At 33.2% G+C, this 24267-nt stretch overlaps 1 protein-coding gene across 1 annotated transcript; it reads left to right on the top strand.

The window, feature by feature from the left end:
• Positions 1-1938: 1938 nt before the first annotated feature.
• On the top strand, positions 1939-12194 carry LOC128227386 (receptor-type tyrosine-protein phosphatase alpha-like). The gene is made up of 17 exons (XM_052937886.1): positions 1939-2025; positions 2290-2417; positions 4241-4328; positions 5103-5176; positions 5379-5415; positions 5548-5645; positions 5945-6067; positions 6635-6786; positions 7026-7161; positions 7385-7534; positions 7827-7908; positions 8068-8141; positions 8486-8623; positions 8964-9089; positions 11114-11274; positions 11630-11768; positions 12031-12194. Exons 1-17 carry the CDS (start codon positions 1983-1985, stop codon positions 12100-12102), a joined length of 1821 nt encoding a protein of 606 aa, XP_052793846.1. The 5' UTR covers positions 1939-1982; the 3' UTR covers positions 12103-12194.
• The last annotated feature ends 12073 nt before the right edge of the window (positions 12195-24267 follow it).

The following is a 24267-nucleotide window of genomic DNA, read 5'->3' as shown; positions in this document are numbered from 1 at the left end:
TTAAGCATCTTGGTAATACTGTACGATATGGCTTGATGATTTTACCTTAATATCCCGGTCGCCTTTACCTTCATTTCATTTCATTTGTCGATTAGTCTATATTAAATAAGATATTTTTTAAAACAAATCAATTGAATGCTTTTGTCAACAAAAACATGTTATACTGTAGGCACATTTCTGATATCAAGACAATTTAAACGGTTTGTAATGTATGTTAATCAATTGAACTGATAACGAAAATGTTTTGATTCCAACCCTTGAAATATGTGTGTTGCATTTCAAAGAAACTAGTTTCTCCAAAGTACTCTACCCTTAGCAGTTTTGTTTACTTAAACGTTAAAATTAAATTGTATGATGATACAGTTTTATGTATATGAGTTGTAGTTGCTCTTCATTTAAGAATGCACCAGTCAAAGATTTGGAAAGAACTGTTTGGAAGCGTGCCATTGTGACAAATGCCATCACATAAATGGTTCCTGCTCATACTTCTTCAAACAGTGTTATTCAGGATACCAAGGGGATTCCTGCGATGAAAGTAAATTTATTACCTTTTTTGCGTCCCTCGAACCGAAACGACTTTTGTTTTGAAGTTTTCTAATATTTTGTATAATCATCTTCAGTTTCGTCACTGGCAGTATTTGGGAAGACTATACGTCATTTTGCAGGCAAAGATTCATATAAAGGCAGTATGCCTGTTTGCTCAAATGAAATGTTATTTGATATAAACCCTACTGTAGAATATTTAAGATAAAACGTTAAATGAAAGGCAGTTAATGTTTCTTTTCCCAATTTTGGAGACACTAAAGTAAGAATATTCCTTTTATTTGTGTTATTACCTTTATCATTTAAAGATCAGAATAATCAATACTATTGATGTTTTAACTTTTGACGTTTGCATAAAAGATGCTTATGTATCACATTTTTTAATACTATTAACATTATAAATGTGTTTTTCCTAATTTAAATGATGAATATGTGCTAAATTTTCAGAACTTACAACATCAAAAGCACCAATCGGTGGCATTGTCGGAGGTATCATGGCAGCCTTAGTAGCTGTTGCAGTTGCTGTCGGGGTTTTCTTTTTTATCAGAAGAAAGTAATCAAAACGTTTTGTACACACTTACGTAATTACATTGTGAGTAAACAAGAAATGCAACGTAGGCACAAATGCGTGAACCGTATCAGTTCGAAAACATACTTATTTCGCAGTGAATGAAAACAATGCAAACAAGATTGAGAACACGCAAACATAGGAGTAAGCATAATTCATCTTGTCACTCGACATGCTATATCATATTTCAGAATATTTTCTATTATGTTAATGGCTGTCACTGATTATTTACTCAAATAAGACGGTTTCACCTTAGTACCCAGCACGACATGATAACGTTACAATTTGGGTTTATTCACAGTGATAATTACGACTTACTTTAACGGAATCTAAGCTTCTTAGTTTATTTCGCCATTTACAATCTTTACAATAGCTTTTTATTTCAACTTAGCTTATGCTCTTTATGTAACAGTATCGTTTTCTATACGGGTGTTGAGAAGGAGTTTACGCGGTCCGGTGGCTCGGTCGGTAGAACACTCGCGCTGTTAGCGTGGGATCACATGTTTGAGCTCCAGTCTGGCTGCAATGTTTCTTACCCGTTGACATGAGGGTCCGTGACCGATGTGTTCTCAAAACTGACATTAAGTGAAAAATCAAACTTTGCAGAGAAGTATGTCACAGTAGCGTTACCCAAACATGTATTCAGAAAGTGAATTAGTTGTCCGTAAGCTCAGTCGTTACAGTACTCACCAAGTAAGCGAGGGTCTGGGATTCGAGTCAGGGTCAGGGCGCTTATATTTCTCACCCGGTGACAGGTGTAAATGAAGATTGTATTACATTTTCTAGAAAGCTAAATAGAGACAAGCCTACCAAATACCTCTCAAATAAACCCCCGGCAAGATCAGATCGGGACAAACCTGTTGCAATTGAAATGAGGAATAATGCTTCCAACAACCCTACGTATTCGAAAAAAGGTATATATTGATTATGATGGGCTTAAATGTTTATACTAACTTAATATCGCCGTGTCTGCAATGCTAAATGATAATAAAGGTTATTAATTGTATTTCTTTTTAACAAATATCAGCTGAAACATAAATGTACAGAAATTGATTATTATTGATAAAGGTAATGTTCGTTTCTATTCTTGAGCATGTATAACGTGTTTCTGTGTCTATATTAATTTATATTGCCATGTAGATATGTAATCTCATGTTCATTTGTGTTATACTTCTCAGAAGATGCAAACGAGGGCGATTACTACAGTTTTAATGACGGCGCTCCTGGAATAAAAATTCATGAGTTGTGGAATTACATCAGAGAAAAGATGAAGAATGATCGAAAATACCTCTATGATGAGTTTGCGGTATGAAACTCAAAACATTTCATTGACAGCGTTCTAATATGCATTCACTAAATTCACTGTATTTTGATATTTAAAATACCAAAATAACAACCAAACGGACAAAACCTATCATATGTAAAGGCTTAAGATCAAATGCCAACTATCGATGACCGTTATACATACAAAAAACAAAACAAATACATAGCATCAATATAGTCATTTAATTTGATTTATCTGCAGCCTATGGTATAAAACTGAATGGTACTTTTTCGCTCTAATCCTCGAAAAATAAGGAGGCTATACTTCTCGCCTTTTCCGCGTCTGCGTCGGTATCCGGGTAAAAATCTAGGGCAAGTTGACATTTTCAGTTATAATTATAATACCCTTATATTACACTCAGTTGTTGAGGACTTTCACACAACGAGGTAACATAATTCCATATTAATTTAATTACAAATTATGCCCCCTGATCATTAACTCTGTAACTTCGGTTGAAGTTTAATATCACATTGTGTCAGATTAAAGTTTTAGTGCAAGTTGGGATTTGTGCTAATACATTCTATACCTTTCTTTCAATTGACTTAATACTTCCCATAATCATTGATAATCATCTTACTCTTAGGTTACATAACACTATTTCGTCTCAAATACAAACTATGGCCCCTAAATGACTTAAGAATTTAGTTTAAAGTTTAAGTGCGCATTGTGTCAATTGACTGAATATTTCACACAATTGGTAACGACCATCACACAATCATGTTAAATAACTCCATATTATACCAACTGTAAATTATAGCCCTTGATCAACTTAAAAATGTTTGGTTATTGGGCGACTTTGAATTTAACTCAGATCTCACATACTGTTCTTCCTGAAGCCGTCATCCTTAACGCAGTAGCCATCACACAATTAGGTTACTTTGCTCCATATTAACACTGAATACAACCTATGGCGCTTGATTAACTTTTTTACATTTTTGTATTGCTTTTGACAGGCAAATTGTTAGATTTTAACCAGGTTTTCTAAAAGTGTTCAAATATTTAGATGGGCCGGAGGGAGGGCGACGTGAAACTCACCTATGGTATCGAACATTTTTAGCTAGGTTTGACATATATTGACCAAAATATGTATATAAAAAAGGTTTACAAAAGTCCTTTCATGGGATTGCGTTTGGGGTCCCTAGGATGAAAGTCAAGGTTACTGTTTCAAAACAAAGAAAAATGGTTGGTACTGAATAACTTAGTAAGGATCGAACTATTGCAATGTACAGTAAGAGTTTATAGATAGCTTTTATAAAATGGTATTTAGGGCCTCTTGGATAAAGGTCACTGTTACTTAAAAAGAAAAAAGAACGGTTTGTACTGAATACCTTAAGTTTTTGTTGACATATTAATACCAGACTTTGCATGTTGGAAGAGCTAATGGGGGATTTCCATGGGATTGGAACCCCAAGGGATAAGGTCAATGTCACTGTTACTAAAAATAGAAAATAAAACAGTTGAAACAGAATCTCACACGGAAGGTTGAAGTTTTTTTCTTTTCTTTTAATCAATGTAAACCTGGTTTCCTTGCATTGCGGCGTTTCTTGTTTACTTTTAACTTGGCTTTTTATCGCTTTTGACAGGCACATATAACATTACATGTTTTATGTATACATATCTAAGGAAAGGTACTACGAAAAATAGTGTTAAGTTTATTGAATAGTAACTAGTTATCAAATATTATTTATAATCAATCGAAGTGATTGTATAGGCAAAGGTTTGATACAGTTCATTTTTTTTTAATTTGTACCTGTCATTTAAATACTAATTTTAATCACAATTGATTATGTTTCCTGGTGTAACAGACGTTGCCAACTGGACTTGTCCATAAACACGAGGTCGCCGCTCAGGAAAAGTACAAAGGCAAAAACCGATACAAGGAGATGTATGCATGTAAGACCTGCCCACTGTCTGTTTATAAGCGTATTTAAGAATATACCTCTATAAAATGCGTATTATCAATGTATACTATGTTAAATAAGTATTATATTTGAGTGTATGGATAAAACTAAACTCAATTCATCATAACATCATTGTTTATACTATGATCAACATTGTTTCCGGCAACATTTACGCGACGACATTTAACCATACAGGTTAGTATTTGAAGCGGATGTTTACATATTTGAAATAACCTTTGTTTTGATTATTAAAACTAATGGGATTAAGATATGTTGGTTAATGTTAGTTTTTAATATATATATTGTTTTGAAAATGTCATAGTAAACATTGATTGCGTTGGTTTCAGTTGATCATGTATAAACATAGAAAAAGGATCTTTCAAATTGTTATTGTGCTTTTCATAACAAGGCTTTTTTACGGTTAAACAGCCTAAACAAAAACTGCGACTAATCGTTAAAACAAAACATGTGAGGATTCATCATTAAAAGCATTTGCATTCATTGCTGAAGTGTCTTGATTGAATTAATCATACAATTTATCAGTGCAGGATATTTTCCCGATCGGGAAACTACGGGTTACCCTTTAGTATCCCGTCGGGAAACAAAATTTCCATTTGTCACAAATGATTCGTATACAGACAATGTAAAACCCTTGTTGTGTACAAGAAAGCGAGATCTATAGTCCTACGGTTCAGATGATTGTTATATTACTTTCCTGATTCTACCATTTAGTTTGTAATTGCTTGTTTGTTTACTTTTTATTCAGACGACCATTCACGTGTTCCACTAGAAAAAGAAATGCCAGATGATCCAGACTATATCAATGCTTGTTTCATAAATGTAAGTAAACTTTCTAAAAAACTAAACTTATATGGAATATAAAAATGAACTCGTAAGGAGAGAATAATCATATATGTATTTTAACCATTTAAAAGGCTTTTCGGTTACAAATGTTTCGAATGCTAGTTTAATATGTTATAAGTTATGTTGTGTTGATTAATGTCATTTGATAAATGAGACCCAATGTTTCTTTTGTTTGTAGGGTTATGAGAAAGTTAACAAATTCATCGCATCGCAAGGTTAGTTATTTATAATATTCATGAAAACCCGTACTTGAGAGTTTCTCTATGGTATTCTAATTTATAATTATTTTATCCGATTTACAGTCAGTCGCGTCATTTAATCGCTATTTTTGTTGTTTTCTACTTAAGGTCCGACGAAGAACATGATTGATGATTTTTGGCGAATGGTTTGGCAACAGAATGCTGACAAAATTGTGATGCTGACAAATCTTATAGAAATGGCTGCGGTATTTGTAATGGAATTACTAATCAGAAGCATTTAGCAAATGGGCATATGCTGTTTAAAGCGTATCAATGTTTCAGTCTTTCGTGAAGTAAATTAATAATATGTAAACAGAAATGAATGAAAAACTGGTGTGCTTTATATATTATATTTAATATTCTCTCCATAACATTTTCTATTAACTATTACATGTGTACATAGCTGTGATTGTTTCTAAAATATCGAAAGTACATAATATATTTTTATTTGTTTATTTTCTCGTATTGACACGTCGATTTAGCTTTTCAATCATTTTATCTCCAGATAAAGTGTATACAATACTGGCCAGAGAAAGGTGACAGTTGTACATACGGCGGCATTTGTCTGTCATACATCGACACGAACGAATTCAAAGACTACAATATTAGAACATGGGAAGCCGTGAAGGTACACATGACTGTTTGACTTTGGATAAAACCCTTGATATGTAAGGAATATCCTACTTTCAATTCTCGACCGCGTAAACAAATAAATATTTGATATCAAAAGCTCCCTTTGTCAAGGGCTCCGCATTAAGAGCCTTGAATTCGGATACATGTCACAAGTTTGATGTTTTTGCGCGAATGAACCTGTTTTAACCCCATGTAAAGGCGTCCTTAACAAGTCGTTCCAAGGCGGTAATCCCAACATTTATTGGTATGCTTACATGATTAACTACTTATCCCTATAATTTGCATTGCATTATGCAGTATCAAAACATTAATTGAAAAAAAAAACAATTAGTGTGCCATGGATTATCTTATTATTTTATCATTTTCTTTAATATACAAACATCAGCGTTATTCAAATATTTTGCTTAATTTAGGAAAACCCTGTTTCAGTCATGACTGAGGGGTCATGTTTTCGTGTATGTTGATTTCGTCAACAGTCTTAACAGCTGCTTTGTGGAAATGGCTTAGCTTTGAATGTAAGGTGATTGTTTTTATCTCAAAGTGTCCACATTACTGTTTTAAGACTGGCAGTAAACCACGCCGAATACGCCAATTCCATTTTAAAACCTGGCCTGACAAGGACGTTCCAGACAGTGCTTGGTGCCTTGTCGACTTCTGGAAAGCTGTTGACACAAGAAGTTCAGCAAATAAATCACCGATTGTTGTGCACTGCAGGTATTGTCGATGAATTTTATGTATTGCTTTACATGAGTTGATATATTCTGAAAAATGTTGCCCTATAGTATATACATTGTATTATTAAAAGTAAAGCCGTATTCTGTAGGCAAATCATTTGTCTATGGTTTATACATATTCATAATCTAGTGTCAATTGTTGACAAGTAATGTAAATTGCAATTTTCTTCTCAAGGATGTTAAATAGATCGAAACCATTAGTTGCCATGTCCTTTACAGTGCTGGAGTTGGTCGAACGGGAACTTTCATTGCCCTTGACAACCTGATACTTCAGGCAAAGGCAGAGAAGTGCGTCAGACCTCTTCAATTGGTACAGACACTGCGCAGGCAGAGGGTGAACATGGTGCAGACGAAAGTTAGTTACTTGTAACTTTAATACTTTCTTTTTCGTAGCAATGACCCAATTGAACAGCTTAAAGACAAGCTTAAGTTGTGTAAGCAGGATATTATACTAACTATTGATTAATGATACCTTTTATGCACCATGTGGTAAGACGCATGTCAAAGTAAAGTCTTAAACAGTTTGAATATATTTAGAGCATATATCTGATAAACAACAATTCGTACGTTTTGGATAGGAACAGTACGTCTATCTTCACGAGGTTGTTGCTGAGGCTTTGCTGATCGGCACACACCATGTTTTTTCCAAGCAGTTTAATAGTTTCTATAAGCACATGGTGAATAAAGAGCTCGGATCGCCGTGGACGAGAGTTGAGGAACAGTTTGAGGTAATGCTATAAACTATTTTAATGAACATAAATGCTTATATTTTGTATCATTTTAATGGAGTCAGAACTATAACTTTTGTATCCGGAAAAGAAATGTATCAATACGTACAAAACCACAGTTCTCGGTATACTGCTATTAACGTTTTGTTATCATTTAATGAAATTAAAATCTCAATTTCAAAAAAAATATTATGTACACACTGTGAAGTTTACAGCCGCATAACAGATAACAAACAAAGTATTATGTTTTGTTTACAATATCCCCTTTTTCTATCCATAAAACCGCTCAAAGCTGATTAAACACGGAATCACAGAGGAGTTGGTGCAGGAAGATGGTCATAGATATGGAAACATGGAATCCCTGCGACTGGAAAGTAAGGCATTTTCATATCTGTAATGATATACCAATTTATAATATAGACATGATTTTGCTTTAGTTCTACATTTTGAGTTTTAAAGTAATGAGTGATTTGTGTACTGCAACGCCTGATAAAGCAGGAATTATTTAAAAACTTTATATACTTTTGATTCAGTGGATGCGTATCGCCCTAAGCTGAAAAAGAGAGGATCCAACTTGATCCAAAATCTTGGAACACTTATTTTACCCGTGAGTAACATAAAAATTCCGTTTGCCTTAAAATACCTTTTGAAATAGGTTTATTCGTCTTACCTGATGTAATTTATACACTCTTTAATAACATTATAGCAATATAGTTCATGCATAATTGTGTGTGTTTTTTTAAATAACATCAAGTTACAGCCTTTCTCTGACAAAAGAAGCAACATGTGGACATTTAAAAAAAAATTGCATTCATATTATTGATTAAACTGAAAAACTTGGTAGGAACACGTTAACTGAGCTGAGACTTTATTGCATGTGTACGAGATTTAGAGGGGTCGATGCATAGGTTCAGTTACTTCGAATATGTTAACGTGCCGTTTCCGTTTTAGAACTACGCGAACAATAACACGTTCCTGGTATGCATGTCGCCGACAGAACAAATGTGTGAAGAGTTCTGGTCCCTGATTGAAGAACAACACGTCATCACTGTCGTAATGCTGACGTCACAGTCGCATGACGCGTACAACGTAGTGAAGTTTATTCCTTTACCATGTGTGGTTATTGATACGGCATTTTCAATAATGTTGATTTTCAATCCGAGTGAATGTCAAGAGACGATAATGTTTATTTCAAATCTGCATTTTACTACGAGTGCCTGCCAGTAACATTTTTTTTATGCGTTTTCGAAATGAATCTTGATGATTGATATTCATACCGTCATTTCTTCTGGTATTAATTACTTTAATAAAGGAAGTTATATAAACATATTCTAAAATCAAAATATCAACACACGCGCACCTATCATTTCAAGTGTGTTAGCACTTGTGAAGAATATAATATATTTATAATATTTCAACTTTATTTCAGACATGCCAGTACCTTGGAAGCAGGGACCAACAACAAATTGGTAACTTAATTGTCAACTGTATCCAAGAAAAGAAGAACAAAGCTTTCCAAGAAAAGTGTTTCTCATTCAAGGATGTAAACCACGAGGTAAATAATATTGCAGTCTAACAAGGTCTGCCGAACTGTAAACTATATTTTTAAAAAATCATAAAAAATAAGCATTAGATATCTTTAACGATTATATTTTGTATCAATCACCTGCTATTTTGGTAGTTGATCGAATAAAATGCTGGGGCATAGCTGATTGTATATGGACGTACCGGTCGATCTGCTATCGAGCGGTGGGGCTCCGGGAGTGTTCCACAACGATTTTTTATATTATATTTTATATACGCAAAATGTCGCGTTTTATGGTATATCTGGAGCCACACTAGTCATCAGAATTATCTTTATTATGAACATATCGAATTACATTCTGGTGTCGTCTGATTATATACAGCAGCTAAATTTGCTGGATGGCATGACGGGTATTTTAAGAACGGTACTGTCATAGTTAATTCGTTGTAGATGGACTTGGGGATGGTCCTCTGTATCTGTTTTCATTATTGTGGGATTCGAGTAAGAGCGTTTTGAGTATATGTCAGATTAATATACCTTATTTTAAAAAGTATTTAAGTGTCTTAATCCATAGACGGTGTCTATGTGTGTATTTATATAAAAGAAAAGCATGCAAACGGTTTATTTTTTACATTCACTGAAAGTACTGAGGTGTTTGTTTCAACCCTGTGTCATTGAAGTGTGCAGCTAATATTTTGATGCGTTGCAACACTGAAAATATGCGTTCACTTGTTGCATTTGTCGCAGGAATTCTCACGTATGTCACCACTTTAAGTTACCTGGTTGCCTTTGAGGAATTATATTCTACCTTATTAAGCTGAAGTTGTCAAAAAGAGCAACTGTTGTATTGCGAGTCCGTTTAAAAGATCACGCCGTACACCGCCGGTCTCTTGCGGGATCAGAAATGTAGTAGGTACACACGATTTCAAGTTCCCTAGAAGTATCATGTTGTAATGGTTGCGCAGTTTTAATGAGGTGTGCATCGACGTGGATAATATTACGATACCCTTAATGGTCAAACATTTTTCTAACGCTGACACTTACGAAGTCAATGGCTTTAACGTAGCAAGGCTAAAACACGTCCTAATACTGGATGAGTATTCTCGCGCATTTGTTTTATTTCTGTAGAAATACTGGTTCATTAACATCCAATTACATAAGGAATGACCGTCTGGAAACAGTGACGTTCCGCTAGGCCAACAAACAAAAATGAAAAAAAACGCTAAACTGCGGATCTCGTCGTTAAGAAGGCATGTGTGGGCTGCGAATATAGAGGCTCGGAATTACCTCTGGACATTTCGTTTTCCTGACGTAGGCCGACGGAAACTTTAAAACTGCTATTTAGCTCTTGTTATTTTTCAATTACTACAAAAAGTTCTTGTTTATTCAAATATGTATTTTTTCGGGTTAATGAGTTGATGAATAGTTAAATCATTCGCACGTCACGACGGATACAGCCAACCATCTATCCATCCATCAACTTATGATATTGTTGTCCCACAATTATATCTCGAGATAAACCATATCACATTTTAAAGATTCTGGCATTTGACTGAAGCAAAGGTGAATTAACTTTGTACATGTTTATTTTAATATATCACTGTAATGCGTGTGTATGCCGCCTTCGGCTTAATTTCCTGCTGCTGCCACCTTATACACCATCGTCCCACTTTGTGGTTGGCTAAATTAATCGTAAAGTTGGCTGATCTTATGGCAAAAGTGCATACCACTTGTTGTTAAAATATATGTAAATCGATAATTTCGTCTCTCGTTCAAATGTAGGCATTTCATTTATTTTAGAAATTAATTAAGCAGATATTAATTATCCTGGACTGTCACCGTTACTGACTGTAAAATAGCCATCAAAAGGCCTAACACTTTCGTTTTTATTTCAGAATAATTTCATTGTTTTTTTTTTCTTTTGAAACAAAGTGTAAGCCTAGGCGTTAAAGAGCTACACCCGTGTTGTGAACATGTTTAATTCACCATCAATTTAAACCAGTAAAGTAATGTATACTGTTATTCTCGAATCCAATATTTTTTTGTTATTTTAGAACGAGGATTACCTGACAACAATACGCCAGTTTGAGTTTTTGGCGTGGCGGGAAGGCGAGGACTCACCCACATCAGTCCAGCCCATGTTGGATATGTTGGAGGCAGTCAACAGGTGGCAGCCTCACCTTGCCGATAATAAACCCGTGCTCATACATTGCGAGTAAGATCAGAACAAATATAAATATCAAGGCATTTTTGCTGTTGATTCTGCAAACAATTGAAACGTCGCTACTTTTATAACTATATCTATAACTACATAATTTGTATCATAACAGTCCTAATAAGATGATTAAGTTATTACGGAAAGATGATTCCGGAATATACGGAATTAAATTTAACTGGACACATTTGTAATGCTAGTTTAATTTTCTGCAATGCTAGTAATTTAGAAACTTAGGCAAAATGATATTTCATGACCGACCTAACATTATCGACATTATTTTTACATAAAAATCATATTTCAATATCGTGTAGCTACTGGGCAATTTAAATCTAATTTTAATATCAAATGTCAGATCCGGATTTCATCGCTCTGGGGTTGTAGCTGTACTTCTAAACGAAGTTCATCGGATTCAAGCAAACATAGGTCAGATAAATATCGTGGAGAGCGTGAAGACAATGAAACAACGCAATAAAGATATTGTACAGAGTCCGGTAAGTGAGCATACGAAGCTTTTCGACCGTCTTTCAATTATCAATAGAAATGTAGTTTTCACGACTTTTCTTTGGTTTTTATGCAAACAAAGAATACAAGTTTCGACAGTTCATTAATCTGTTAAACGGAGAATTTCAATACTTCATACGTCGGTGTATTTACTTATCTGTATAATAAACTGTATGTACAAACTGGTATCCTTGTTACATATAAAAGACACATAACCAAGCCAAAAATAAATATCATTTACCTGTTTTGCAGACCCAACTGCGGTACATCTACGACGTTATTCAAGAACATGTAAAACAGATGGATGTTTATCAGAATATGTAAGCCAGGACTAAATAGTGTATTGTAAAGTGTCATCACGAATTAACCTAATTTGTTTTCAGTTTATCTTTACAAAAATATTAACAAATGTCAAGTAAGTGGTTTTGTATATGTTGAATGAATCGTATATTAGTATACGTTTGCTGTTATTATTACTTTTATACAGATTTTATTAGTATGTATATAGATTAGGATAGTCTATTGAGTTATATACTAGAAGAGACAAATATCTGTGCTTTTACTTTACTCCGGATGTAGAAATTTCATAATATTAAATTCTGAATGTTGTCAAATGAAATTAGAAACAAACCCTCTGTATTTAAATCATATTAGTGTGCTTAATAAATGTGATTCACTACATATTAACATTGATCAATTTTAAAAAAGATTATATTCATTGACATTCGCATTCGCTACATTAGTATTACTGTTGATATATTTTTCCACATTGTATGTTATAATATTGGTAAATGATACTTACAAAATTGCCTTTTATATTGTATAGTGTTGGTGTTGGGCCATTTATGTTTCTCTTATCATAAAAACACATTTCACATTTTGCTTTATGTAATGGATATTTAAGTAGTTGCAGCAGAAGCTAAATAAAGGCTTTAAGTCTTGTTATTTATAAAATTACACAATAATGCAAAACATTTAAGACAGACTTACTCTGCCTGACACAGATTTGCAATTCCCCCTATTTTGCTTCATTACTTTTTATATATAATTTCTGACACACAATGCAATTAAATCTTACCATATAAAAGTAGCCTACAAATAAAATCGCTTTACAAGTTGTGTATCAATGTAACAAATTGTATCAGTTCAAGAACGACATTTTGAAAGAAACCTACACTATAAGGATATAGTTACAGTATGTGTATCTCTAACTTATTTTGTGTTTACATAATTTGTTTTGCATTTGTTACAACGCGTATCAATGGACGCAGATATCAACATATTAATTATTATTAAAGAGGGTATCTGACATGTCAAGGGTTAGATAACATACCATGAAATTGCATGTGTATTGTGAACAAACTACTTGTAACATTGATAAGGGCATCATCAGAGGGACATGTAAGATAGTGTTTGTTGATACATATTTGAAAGCATAATTGAATATTATTGAGTATAGAAAACGCGTAGTAACGCCACTGAAAATCGATTGGTTTCACGAATGATTGTTCTAAAAAGTATATATCAGTTACTGTTTGGTGTTTGTTCATGTTTATAAATAAAACAAAACAAATAAGCACATCAGGAATAGAATATGTAGGTGTATGTATGTTTTATTTTGTAACCATATTGTTATGTTATATTCGCTAATAAACTATACCAGCACTTGCTTTATTTAAGATTATTTATTTACCCGAGCAGTCTGTTTTGTCAGTGGTCATTCACAGTAGACTTATACAATGTTGTATAGAGGTGCACAGTTTTATTTCTGTTATACATTTCGAGTCGTATATTAGCATATCATATGAAACGCGCCCTATCCGAGCACATCTCCAGCAGTTGACCTTCAGAGGCCATTACCGTGTAAACTGTTATCAGCGTTTTGAACAGGATAAACAACTAAAGAGGTTTTTGTCACAAACTTATCCTGCAACCTGTGTCGAAAAACAATGATCAATATAACCAATATGATCAAGTTATCTGGTAAAATCTTACTTACATATATTTCAATGTATCTCGTTTTGAGTTAAATAGGTTTAATATTGGAATAAATTGTGATTATTCTTTACTCGAATTAGTCATCTCTGTTTCTTAATATTAACCAGTAATATGACTTTAATTTAGTAATCTACTCAGGAAAGGTGATATGTGTCTTGTTTTGTCGAACCTTTCACTTATTACTGACAAGGCAAGTGTTGCGTTTGGGGAGACAAACAGCTTACTTCCAAAAAAGGATTAATTGCAAACTCTCGTTTTTTACAAGATGTTACATTCTCTTACGCCAGCCTATCTCACTACAGTTATTCCACCCGAGTTGGTGATACAACCTCTTACAATCTTCGGAATTCTGTTAAACTTTAATATTCTTTGTAGAACTCAGTTGTTATCGAATTATTTTCTGCCAACCACAATATCCTCATGGAATGTAGTTCCGGAAACTTTTCGTTCCTCTACATCACTGCCCTCCTACAAGTACAATCTTAAAAAGAACAGTTCCTCATTGTTACTATTTGGGTGAACACAAATCGAGTGTCACACATGCAAGGCTACGGATGCATTGTAGTAATCTAAATGAACACTTATTCTCTTAAATCATTATCAATATCCCAAATTTCCATAGTGGTAAAATTGAGGACACCATTTATTTCAGTGTAGCTGTCCCCCAAATCATGCACAAAGGCATCACATATCCGAACGACTGTCTGTAATTAGATCTATGTCACTTCAAATACTACTGTTTTGATAAATAGAGACCACGGACCTGACCAATTCAACGATATTCAATCACGTTCAGCACTACATTCGCCGAACTGGAAACCTTTGATCTCCTTACGATAAATTAGAACAAACTAGATTCTACAACTGACCTGACCTATCCACGCCCTGCCATGTCTACCTGTTTTTCACGTTTCTCTCTCTTTGGCTTCTTACATGCATCAAACGCATATTTACCACATTCTATTTCATATATTTGTCAATCACCTTACACCTTATCCATCAAATTATGACGGTAAAAACATCTACAAATCGTACCAACAATTACACCATTATACCCGTCAAAGGTGTAAACTGGTCAAGAGCAGTCAGGGCAAAATGCTGGTTATTGAATGTGCCTATGACAATATGCTCAAAAGATTAAAGTGAGCAATTGATTTAAAATGGCATGAGTTTAACAATGGGATATTACTTATGGTCAGTTGATAAAAATGTGGTAAAATTACCGAAGCCAACAAGCTGGTATTTGCACATTATTTGAGCTCATATGTACATTAGCAATATAACCAAGTAGAGGCAAAGACAAAACTGAAAGTGAGGGGATCAAACATTTTAGAATTGAGCAGACCATGACGAAGTTAAGGCTAGTCCTCGGAGGTTGTAAATACCATGTTTGAGTGGTATTTTACACTCTGAAATTAAAGACCAACTACCATTTTCTCATTTTGTATGTACACAAACAGGTCGACTGAAAAATCGGTAAATGCAAACCACTCGTGTTTATGTGTTTAAAATGAGTATTAATACCGCATAGAGGAACAGTATAATACTATGTTAACATGAAAAAGCATAACATTGGTTCTTGAGACCGTTTGAATGATCCATGCAATGAAAAGGTCTTGGTTGCAATGAATGACATGAGGATCTAGACAATTTATTGACTTTGACGACATTATAATAGCACTGCATTAGGCTTCTAAATAGTAACAATCACCCTTTACCTTGTAATTACACGAACATTGAGCACTTTTCATTTTAAAACTTTACAAGTGATGATGTATACACTACCCGCTATAATTCATTAGAAATTCTTGCCCTTCATATACATACCAGAAACACCCACGGAGGGACTCATGATAAATAATAACTGAGCTCTCAATACAAACGTAGTAGCGATCATACACATATTTAGTGTCATAATCAACGCTGTGATCAGTCGATATCCCAATGATGATAGTATAATAACATTATTCGCATGGTTATTTCAGATTCCAAGGTGAGGTCTTTGATCTGCAACATGCACAAGAACAAGCCTGAATTACTTTAAATTCGTCAGTTATATGTTCGTTTTTTATTAAAACTAAAACAGCTTCTTTAACTCAGTTTCTTCTTATTATGAAAGACATATAATACATGAATACACAAACTGCTTTTCGTAAAGACCTTCCATGAATAACACTTAATGAGAGCTCATCCATAAGTGTATTTAAGACCAAAGCGTACGGCATGTGTAAAGTTTACATCAAAGCGCTAAGAGCACGAACAAAGTAAATTCCGATGGAGGGTTACCAAAGCAAACTTGGCACGATTGGTACGAGACGTCCAAATAATATGTGTAAGATAATCCAATGGTACGAAAATCCATGATTCGCAGATTTATTTTACTTCTTAAACAGTACAAGCTTAAAATATCAAGCAGACGTGTTTATGTGAACTATTGATGAAACATGCATTCTGAAATTATAGCTAATATACAAGGGACGAAACGAAGGGACGGAGTTTTTGCCGTTTTGACCTTAATATTCACTGCAATTCTGTGTTTAATTTCACTAAGCTATGATAGGTTTAGAAAAAGCATCACGCCGAACGTTTGAACGCATGGATTTTGGAAAAAAAGTATTTAAACTTAAAGCAATACAAAGGGGATATTATACTAGGACGCTTTTCTGGCAATCTCATTAAAATCATATCGTGACGTTCACTTCATTTCATTACGTTATGTACGATCTGAGAACATGACGTTAGAGGTCACCTCAAGTTAACCTTTATAACTTGCATATTCATAAGCATGTGCACGAAATCATGTTCAATGATAACGTTCGTAACGTAGCAGGTTTGGTTGAAACTTGGAAATGGCGTCGTTGGTGACGATGCTGACCCAGGATCTCCCTGCCCGCTTTAACAATTTCTTTCCGAAAATCAGTGACTGTTAGCCTTTGATAAATTAACGAAGCATGAAATAGATAACAAGGTCAAGGATGACAGTTCAGTTGAATCGGAAAACGATTATATTAACTTAACTGGATAATAGAAAGTTATATAATGCTTTTAAACGAGAGCATATCGTGTAAATGGATAAATAACATTATTAATTACACCCATAGATGATACACCACTACAAACCTGATGTGATGTTTTGAATTTGACAATGTAATACAAATTCGCGAGCACGAGCAACATCATTGTCTAGATTCCTGGACCTGAACTTCGTTCTCAGACGTTAATCACGGTGATTGACCAGTTAAATGCTGAAAGTTAGTCATTATTTGCACATATCTATGCTTAAAAGTGTTCATATTGATACATTGTTGATGTTATATGTAAACACCTAAGTAAAGCATGTGTAAACTATCATCTATGCTAATCATGTTGCACAGTAAATGTTACTGTAAGCCAGGTAAGTTTTAACTTGACTTGTATTTAATTGTGTAAAGCTCAGTCGGGTTTTTTATTATTTTTACGAGGGAAACCCCTGTGGTATAAATTGTTTTTACTGCATTGCAGCTGCAATATTTTGGAACTTAGAAAAGTGAGGTTCATTTAATAAATAATAAGATTTTTTTATATTATCTTTTATTAGGAGAAGGATGTATCATCAAACAGGTTTTAAGATAATATAAAAAAAAAAACAGGAGGCTGGGAGCCTCTGCATTGGAGTAAAAAATTCTTCTATTTGTCAGAGAATGCCCAAAAAATATTTTGATTTAAGAGTAAAGACTGAATCAGGTGAATAATATGAATATTTTGTGGGGTATTTCATTTAAGTTATACTTAGAAATGTGAATTAGGGTGTTATTGTTTATGATTATCATTCTAAATATTAATAATTACATTGGACATAATTGGTTTTACCTTTGCCAACCCGACATCAGGTTTTGATATTTGGAAAGTGTTTCGGCTGATAAAATGAAAGATTTTAAAATCTACTTCATCATCATATTCACTAATCACATCATTCGAGTGGAGTATTCTCGCGATATTGATAAAATACTGAGCGCACATAGCAGTGGGAAAAGTTTTTTTACAAAAAAACAACCTTCTTTTATTACAAAAAACAACAACCTTCTTTTGTACACATCTGATAAACTGGTTAAAAGCAGTCAACAGTTGGGTGTTTAGATGCTTTCAACACCTAAACTTTTTTTACTAAATTAATTGAGGCATTATATTTCACTTATATTTCGATTTCTTTTATAGTTTATACATGTAATGGAACAATCTGTAAAGAAAACATAGATTCTCTTTCAGCCAAAATAGATAGAGGATGAAGTGACTTAATTATTCTCAAACGTCTGTATCTAACTCGGTGATTTGATTAATTATACTTCAAATATACAGGAAAAATAAATGAGATCATCGTATTCTGGAAGCAGTTTATTAAATAAAATAGATACCCGATATATGTAGCCTTAGTGTTCAAAACTATATTTTGTCCATTGGGATGGCAGTACTTTTCAAATCTGGTATACATTTATTAAGGTAAATCAGCATTCAGTAGTTATTGATTTAATGAAGTGAATCAGTAGGTTTGAACAGAAGCTGGGTCAGTTGACAAAATATCATCTCAAACACTAAGCTGCTAAATGGTGTGTCTGTCACATTAAGACATATTATTTTACATATTATTTTGGTAAATTCAAACTAATAAACTTTAACCATAACATAAACATAACATAAAGAGACACATTTAATACAACAATTAACAAATAAAATAGTTAATGATTGGTAACAAACTGTATTCATGTGCAGTATATATAGCTAATGAAGTGAATGTCACTGATCTGTATAAATGATCAAATTCATAGCTGATCATGTTTAATGTGAACTTCAAATATTTTGACTCCTGTTTTTTTTCTTCTTAACATATTGGTTTACATAATGGTTGCTGTTATGAGGCAGCCAGAGTCCCAGTTGTTCTGCACTTCCATAGTGTACCTTAAAAATGAATTGAAAGAATAGTTGAATAAATAAATTCTTGATAAATGCTTAGCTACAACAGTGTTGTGTTTTGGATTCTAAGTAATAAAAAATGTTAAGTCATCTAATATGATTTACTTTAAATTTCTTCACTGATTTCCCTCTTTGACAGAGTGAAAGAATAATACTTAACAAGTATATGTCCAGACTTGAAATGTAATATCATTCAAATGTTTACAAACAAGTTTTTTTTATCTTTACACAAATATTGCAAACACATGGAATCCAAAGATGCTTTAATCAGTAACTTCAAGTAGTATTATATCTACCTATTTTCTATTCCTTAAATAAAATTTAAAAAAAAGTTTGATGAAAATTTGAATATGTATTAACCTGTTCTGTTTGTGTCTAACGATTACCATATGGATATGGTATATACAGGAACACCTTCTTCTCAGACTTTTAGACAGCTGGACTTCCTGAATTGTTCAACTAAAAGCAATAAGTTGTCAAAAAACACAAACATTCATTTCACTTCATGTCAATGTAACATTAGTTAGTAACTTATTCTGCACACAAGAACATGTACATAAAAAAATGTATTCTTTAAATAAGCTGTGAAATTATAATTACTTGTTTTAATATTAGTGTAGGTCTATTTTTTAAGATTGTATTATTTTGGACAAGTACATCAGTAACATTCATCAATGGGACAAGATTAAATACACAAGGAGAGTACTGTATTGCATTTATTAGTACAAATACAATGAACAGTTACACACAGGTTAAGCAGCACTTACCATCCATGATACCTGATATAGTAACTGCTAAGATATACGTCTGTTCTGTCTGGTTCTGTATGTTGAAACCCACAGTTTTTCTCTAGCCAGCCAAACAGGGCACTGCTTGCAGCGCCCTCTCATTCTGTGATCACGTGGTAGTCATGCGATCACAGCAACTGTTAAAATAATCTAAACATTATAAAAATATTCAAATGTTAACTCAACCAGGGAAGATAGCTCAGATCATATTTGTTTCAAACTCTATTTATAAATACAAAATGCCGTCAATTAGAAAGGTTATTTGTATAAAATATTACGTAAAGTTTAAAATAGCATTTCTGTACAAGCTAACTGTTAGTACATGATTTGAGTAAGTACTTGCTATTGTTTATATGTTTGAGTTGAAGACAAACTAAGCGCTAATATTTAAGCTGTAATCTAAGATGCCATAAAACTAAGTGGAAATAAGAGCAAAGACGTCCATGTTAGTTAAACGATTGGTTAAATTGTCAACCGGTATAATATCATATATCATCGTGATTCCAACAGTCAATGTTTAAAGACCTTATTTAAAGGCCGGATTAAGGGGTGCATGTGCACTCCGCCCCCTTCATATACTAGTGGTTTACCTTACAAACATTGTCGAATTGTGTTGCTAACATCGGTGTATAAATATGTATACAATCGATCAGAATGCCGGTTTTCAGATTAAATATAAGCAAAAAGTCATTGGGGGGGGAACGTTGACCCGAAACACATGTTTTGGTTTCCGTGAAACTGCCCCTGTTATATTTTTTTCAACAATCAGTTATGCTGAAATTAATTTGTTTATATTTTCGAATCAGATAACCTGTTGCTCTTATACATGTTTTAAACCATTAAGAGTTATCCGTCTAGATATAATAGAAACAATTTATATCTCCATAAAAAATACTGCATTCGGACAAACAATCATTTAACCTTTAATTGTCAGCAAAGCAATGAATAAATCAAAGATCTAGAGTAAGGGTCATTGAAGACTACAGTTTTGTTTACTTACCCAAAAATATTCTTAAGACAAATTACAGCAATACAAAACTCAATAACGTTAACCACAGTGAAAACCTTTTGACAATACCTGTTTAACAGAGTTTACGTGTAAAACAATTGCATATTAAAAGCATTATTACACGTGATGATGCTACTATCAAAACAAGTTTCAGATATTGACTTCTGATGTTGTTGTCAGACGATGTTCATTACTTTAATAACACTTCGACAATTGCCATTAGTCATTGGCTGAAATAAGCAGCTTAGGTTGTAATTTCTTTACAAAGAGGATAATTGTTTGTTTCAGTGTTAGCTCGTATATTTCACCGAGTGAGCACCAAAATATATATCTCACGAGTAGCGTGGCCACGAATAAAATGCTCACTTTGTTGTTCACGAGGTGAAATGACTTTCTTTCTTACACTGAATCAAAAAGAAATATTATATGACTTTAATTGGACTTAACGGTCATTTAATTACACTTTTTAAGAACCATGCTCTAATTTATATGATCAGGTAACGTCATTTCGAAAATGACGTCAACGAAATGGTGTCCAAGACATGTGCGCGCAGACGTTTGTTTTTGAACCAAATAAAAATATCAATTTGATATATTTTACCCTTTGAAACAGTAAAATATCAATTTTATTTCACTGATAAATCCCATTAACCACCGGAAAGTATTTAATAAAGTCCCGTGATACATTTTTCAATTGAGCTCCATATTAATGAGGGAATCGTCATTTAAACTGAAGTCGGAAAAGTCAGCTGAATCGTTAACTGTTTTTCCTGCAATGTCCTTTGTTGCAGAATGGGCGCAATAGAGAACAGTTTTGTATTAAAAAGCTTGATAAGCCATGTGTTTAATAATCAGCAGCAGTAAAGTTGCTTATTCGTTGGATTTTCTAAAGCCTTGGATTATTTAATTATTGATGACAAATGGTACAAGTTGTATAAATTATGACTTAGAGGAAAGTTACTTGAGGTAAAAAAAGCATATATTTAAAGTTAAATTTAGAGTATAACTATTAAATGAGAAATGAGAATGATTTGATGTTTGAGGCGTGATGCAATGCAAATGTCTGAGTCCTTTATTATTTTCATTATACCTTAGTGATTTGGAAGAAGAATTGTTTCTAGAGGGGGGGATTGATGTTCCATTTATAAAAAAAATATGTTACTGTATGCAGATGATAAAGTTATTTTTAGCTCTTACAAGTGAATATATGCAGCACAATTTCAATATTTTATTTGAATATTGTTCAAAGAGGAAGTAAACTGTCAATACAGATAAAACTAGAATAGCTATAATTGGGAAAAGGGGTAGAATACCTGACAATTCATATGTTTACTTTGACCCAGTTTATCTAGTTTTATTGAGTGTTTGTTTCTTTTTCTTAACGACGGCTTGAGCACTTAACATTGGTTCTATATGGCCAATGTTTTACTGTTTAAACACATTTTGTGGAGTTGTACTGGAAGTTTTATGCAGGTTTTGTTTGCTGCAGAATCTGAATAAGCGTGAGTAGATAAAAGTTTAATCAATATATAAGCTGTAACACATGTTAATAATTACAACATAAGGCAAGTTCATACCCAATTAGAACGCATAGCTCTTCATATATGTGCACATTTAACTATTACTCTTTTACATGATCGTATTCAAGTTTTTTTTCTAGTTCCTGTTTGGTTGATATGTTTCGTTTTGAAATAATTGATAAGTTTTGAGACACGTGTTGTACGTATACTAACTATATTAACTAGTTTAAACATTCTCACTGAACCTGATCCGGGGCGGTAGCTCCAGCATTTATGTAAATACTTATATTTCGTTGCATGTGTGGTATGTCTTGGTGTGTTTTAGTATGCATCTCTCGTTTAAGTGTTTGTTTGCCCTATGGCTTGTGCCTGATAACAAGGCTTTCGCAGCTTACATTTTTTTATCAAACGCCGAATAAGGTTGGCCTATTTTACATCTTTATTTAGTATTGAAACGCAAGCTCATCCCTTATCCATAAACAAACAGACTTATCATAGTTCACCAACCACCTTTAATGATCTCGTAACCGCGTCGTTGAGATAAACTGAATTTAAAAGGGTTGAAGATATAAGAAAACATTAAGAAGAATCTACTAAATCTCAGTTATCTCTATATAAATTCAATTACTTTATTAATGCAAGGAGATATATCGTTTGGAAACAATATCTCCAAAATGTATATTTATGATTTATTTCAACCGCCTTTGCTCCCGATAGTAACTAAGTATCTAATGTGTCCAAAACAATAATTCAACTCATTGTTTTGTTCTGTTTCCATTTGAATGTTTCAACTAATTCGACGTCCAATGATATTGTATTTCTCAGGTTTTTGATCAATTTAGAGCTTAGTGTGTGTATGTTCAGACATATTTATAAAAAGGGGAATTGTAAAAATTAAAAACGTGAAATAAACGTAATTTATAACTTATTAAGATACTCAATCAAATAAATGTCTGTCTTTAGTTAATAAACAGTATTTCACCTATCTAAAACTGAGCTGTTCGCGCAGAGCATTTCAGTTGGCTCAACATTTGTCTTCCTAAAATATATTGCATTAAAGTTAAAAAAAGAGAGAAATATTTATGTTCCTAAACGAAAGCCGAAGACATTCAAGTACGGTGTATATTGATCAGATGATATATAGAGGGAAAAGATAACAGGACTGAGGCAGGTTCGGCCCTATCTATCATTGGTATAATCATTGTTTGTATGGATTTTGATATGGTTTGGAGTATTTAAACTGATAAAATAATTTTAAAGCTTCCTCATTCATTTATTTGTGAGTTTTCTTGTGAACTAAGCGGAATTATCCTGATGACATTATGAGGTAAGTGTGATTGGGATTAAACAATTTCACTAAGTGTTTGATTGACTTCCACATTTCTCTTGGATATAACCAAATATAAAGACTGTGTTTTCCCCTTTTTATGATCATTGATTAGTAAGCTTATACTTATTCACTAGACTCTAACAATAATATTGTTACCTTATGATTAACATAACACGTGCATAATATATATTTTCATTTAATGTATCGATTGATGGTGAAGGTATCTATTTAACGCTTTATATGAAATTCTGATATTGATAGTTGTATTAAATGAGATCATGGATTTGCTGACATGGTGAATAACCAGCTTAAGGTTTGTATCTTTATGATCTTGGATGATCAACCAGTAGCTGACTGTACTGTATTTTTCGAATTAAAGAGTATATATTTAGTCAGGGACATTACATTCGTTAACCAAGCTGCGACCTATTTCTTACAAAAATGTCGCACCAACATTATCGACATCTCGATAAATATATTGGAAGAAGAAATCAGACATTTTTAACAGGTAACAGAGTCGGGTCCAATTGTTAACGCCACTAAGACGAATGCACAAAGTAACAAACTAAACATAACATTACTTTTTAATAAATACGTTTCATATGAAGGGAAATCGGTAAAACTATCCTAGCTTATACTATTGACCCAGACTCCTTAACAAGGGTGGATCTTATGATTGCACTTCATATTTACGAAGTATGAAACTAGCAATCTCGGTTTGACTAGCAGTTTTTGTGTAACGCAGTCATGAACCAATTTAGTGTCTGATTCCACACACTCTAAAAAGCAATTTGGATAAAAAGTTTTGATATAAGTTTCATTCAAATGTTTTTAAAACTGGATGACTTGTGTTTACTTGTGATCACGCTTCACATCACTATGGAATATTTTCATATA

Source organism: Mya arenaria, chromosome 3 (genome assembly GCF_026914265.1).
Source record: "Mya arenaria isolate MELC-2E11 chromosome 3, ASM2691426v1".
NCBI classification, from domain to species: Eukaryota; Metazoa; Mollusca; class Bivalvia; order Myida; family Myidae; genus Mya; species Mya arenaria.
The sequence above is the reverse complement of the archived record's forward strand: the minus strand, read 5'-3'. Positions and strand labels throughout refer to the sequence as shown.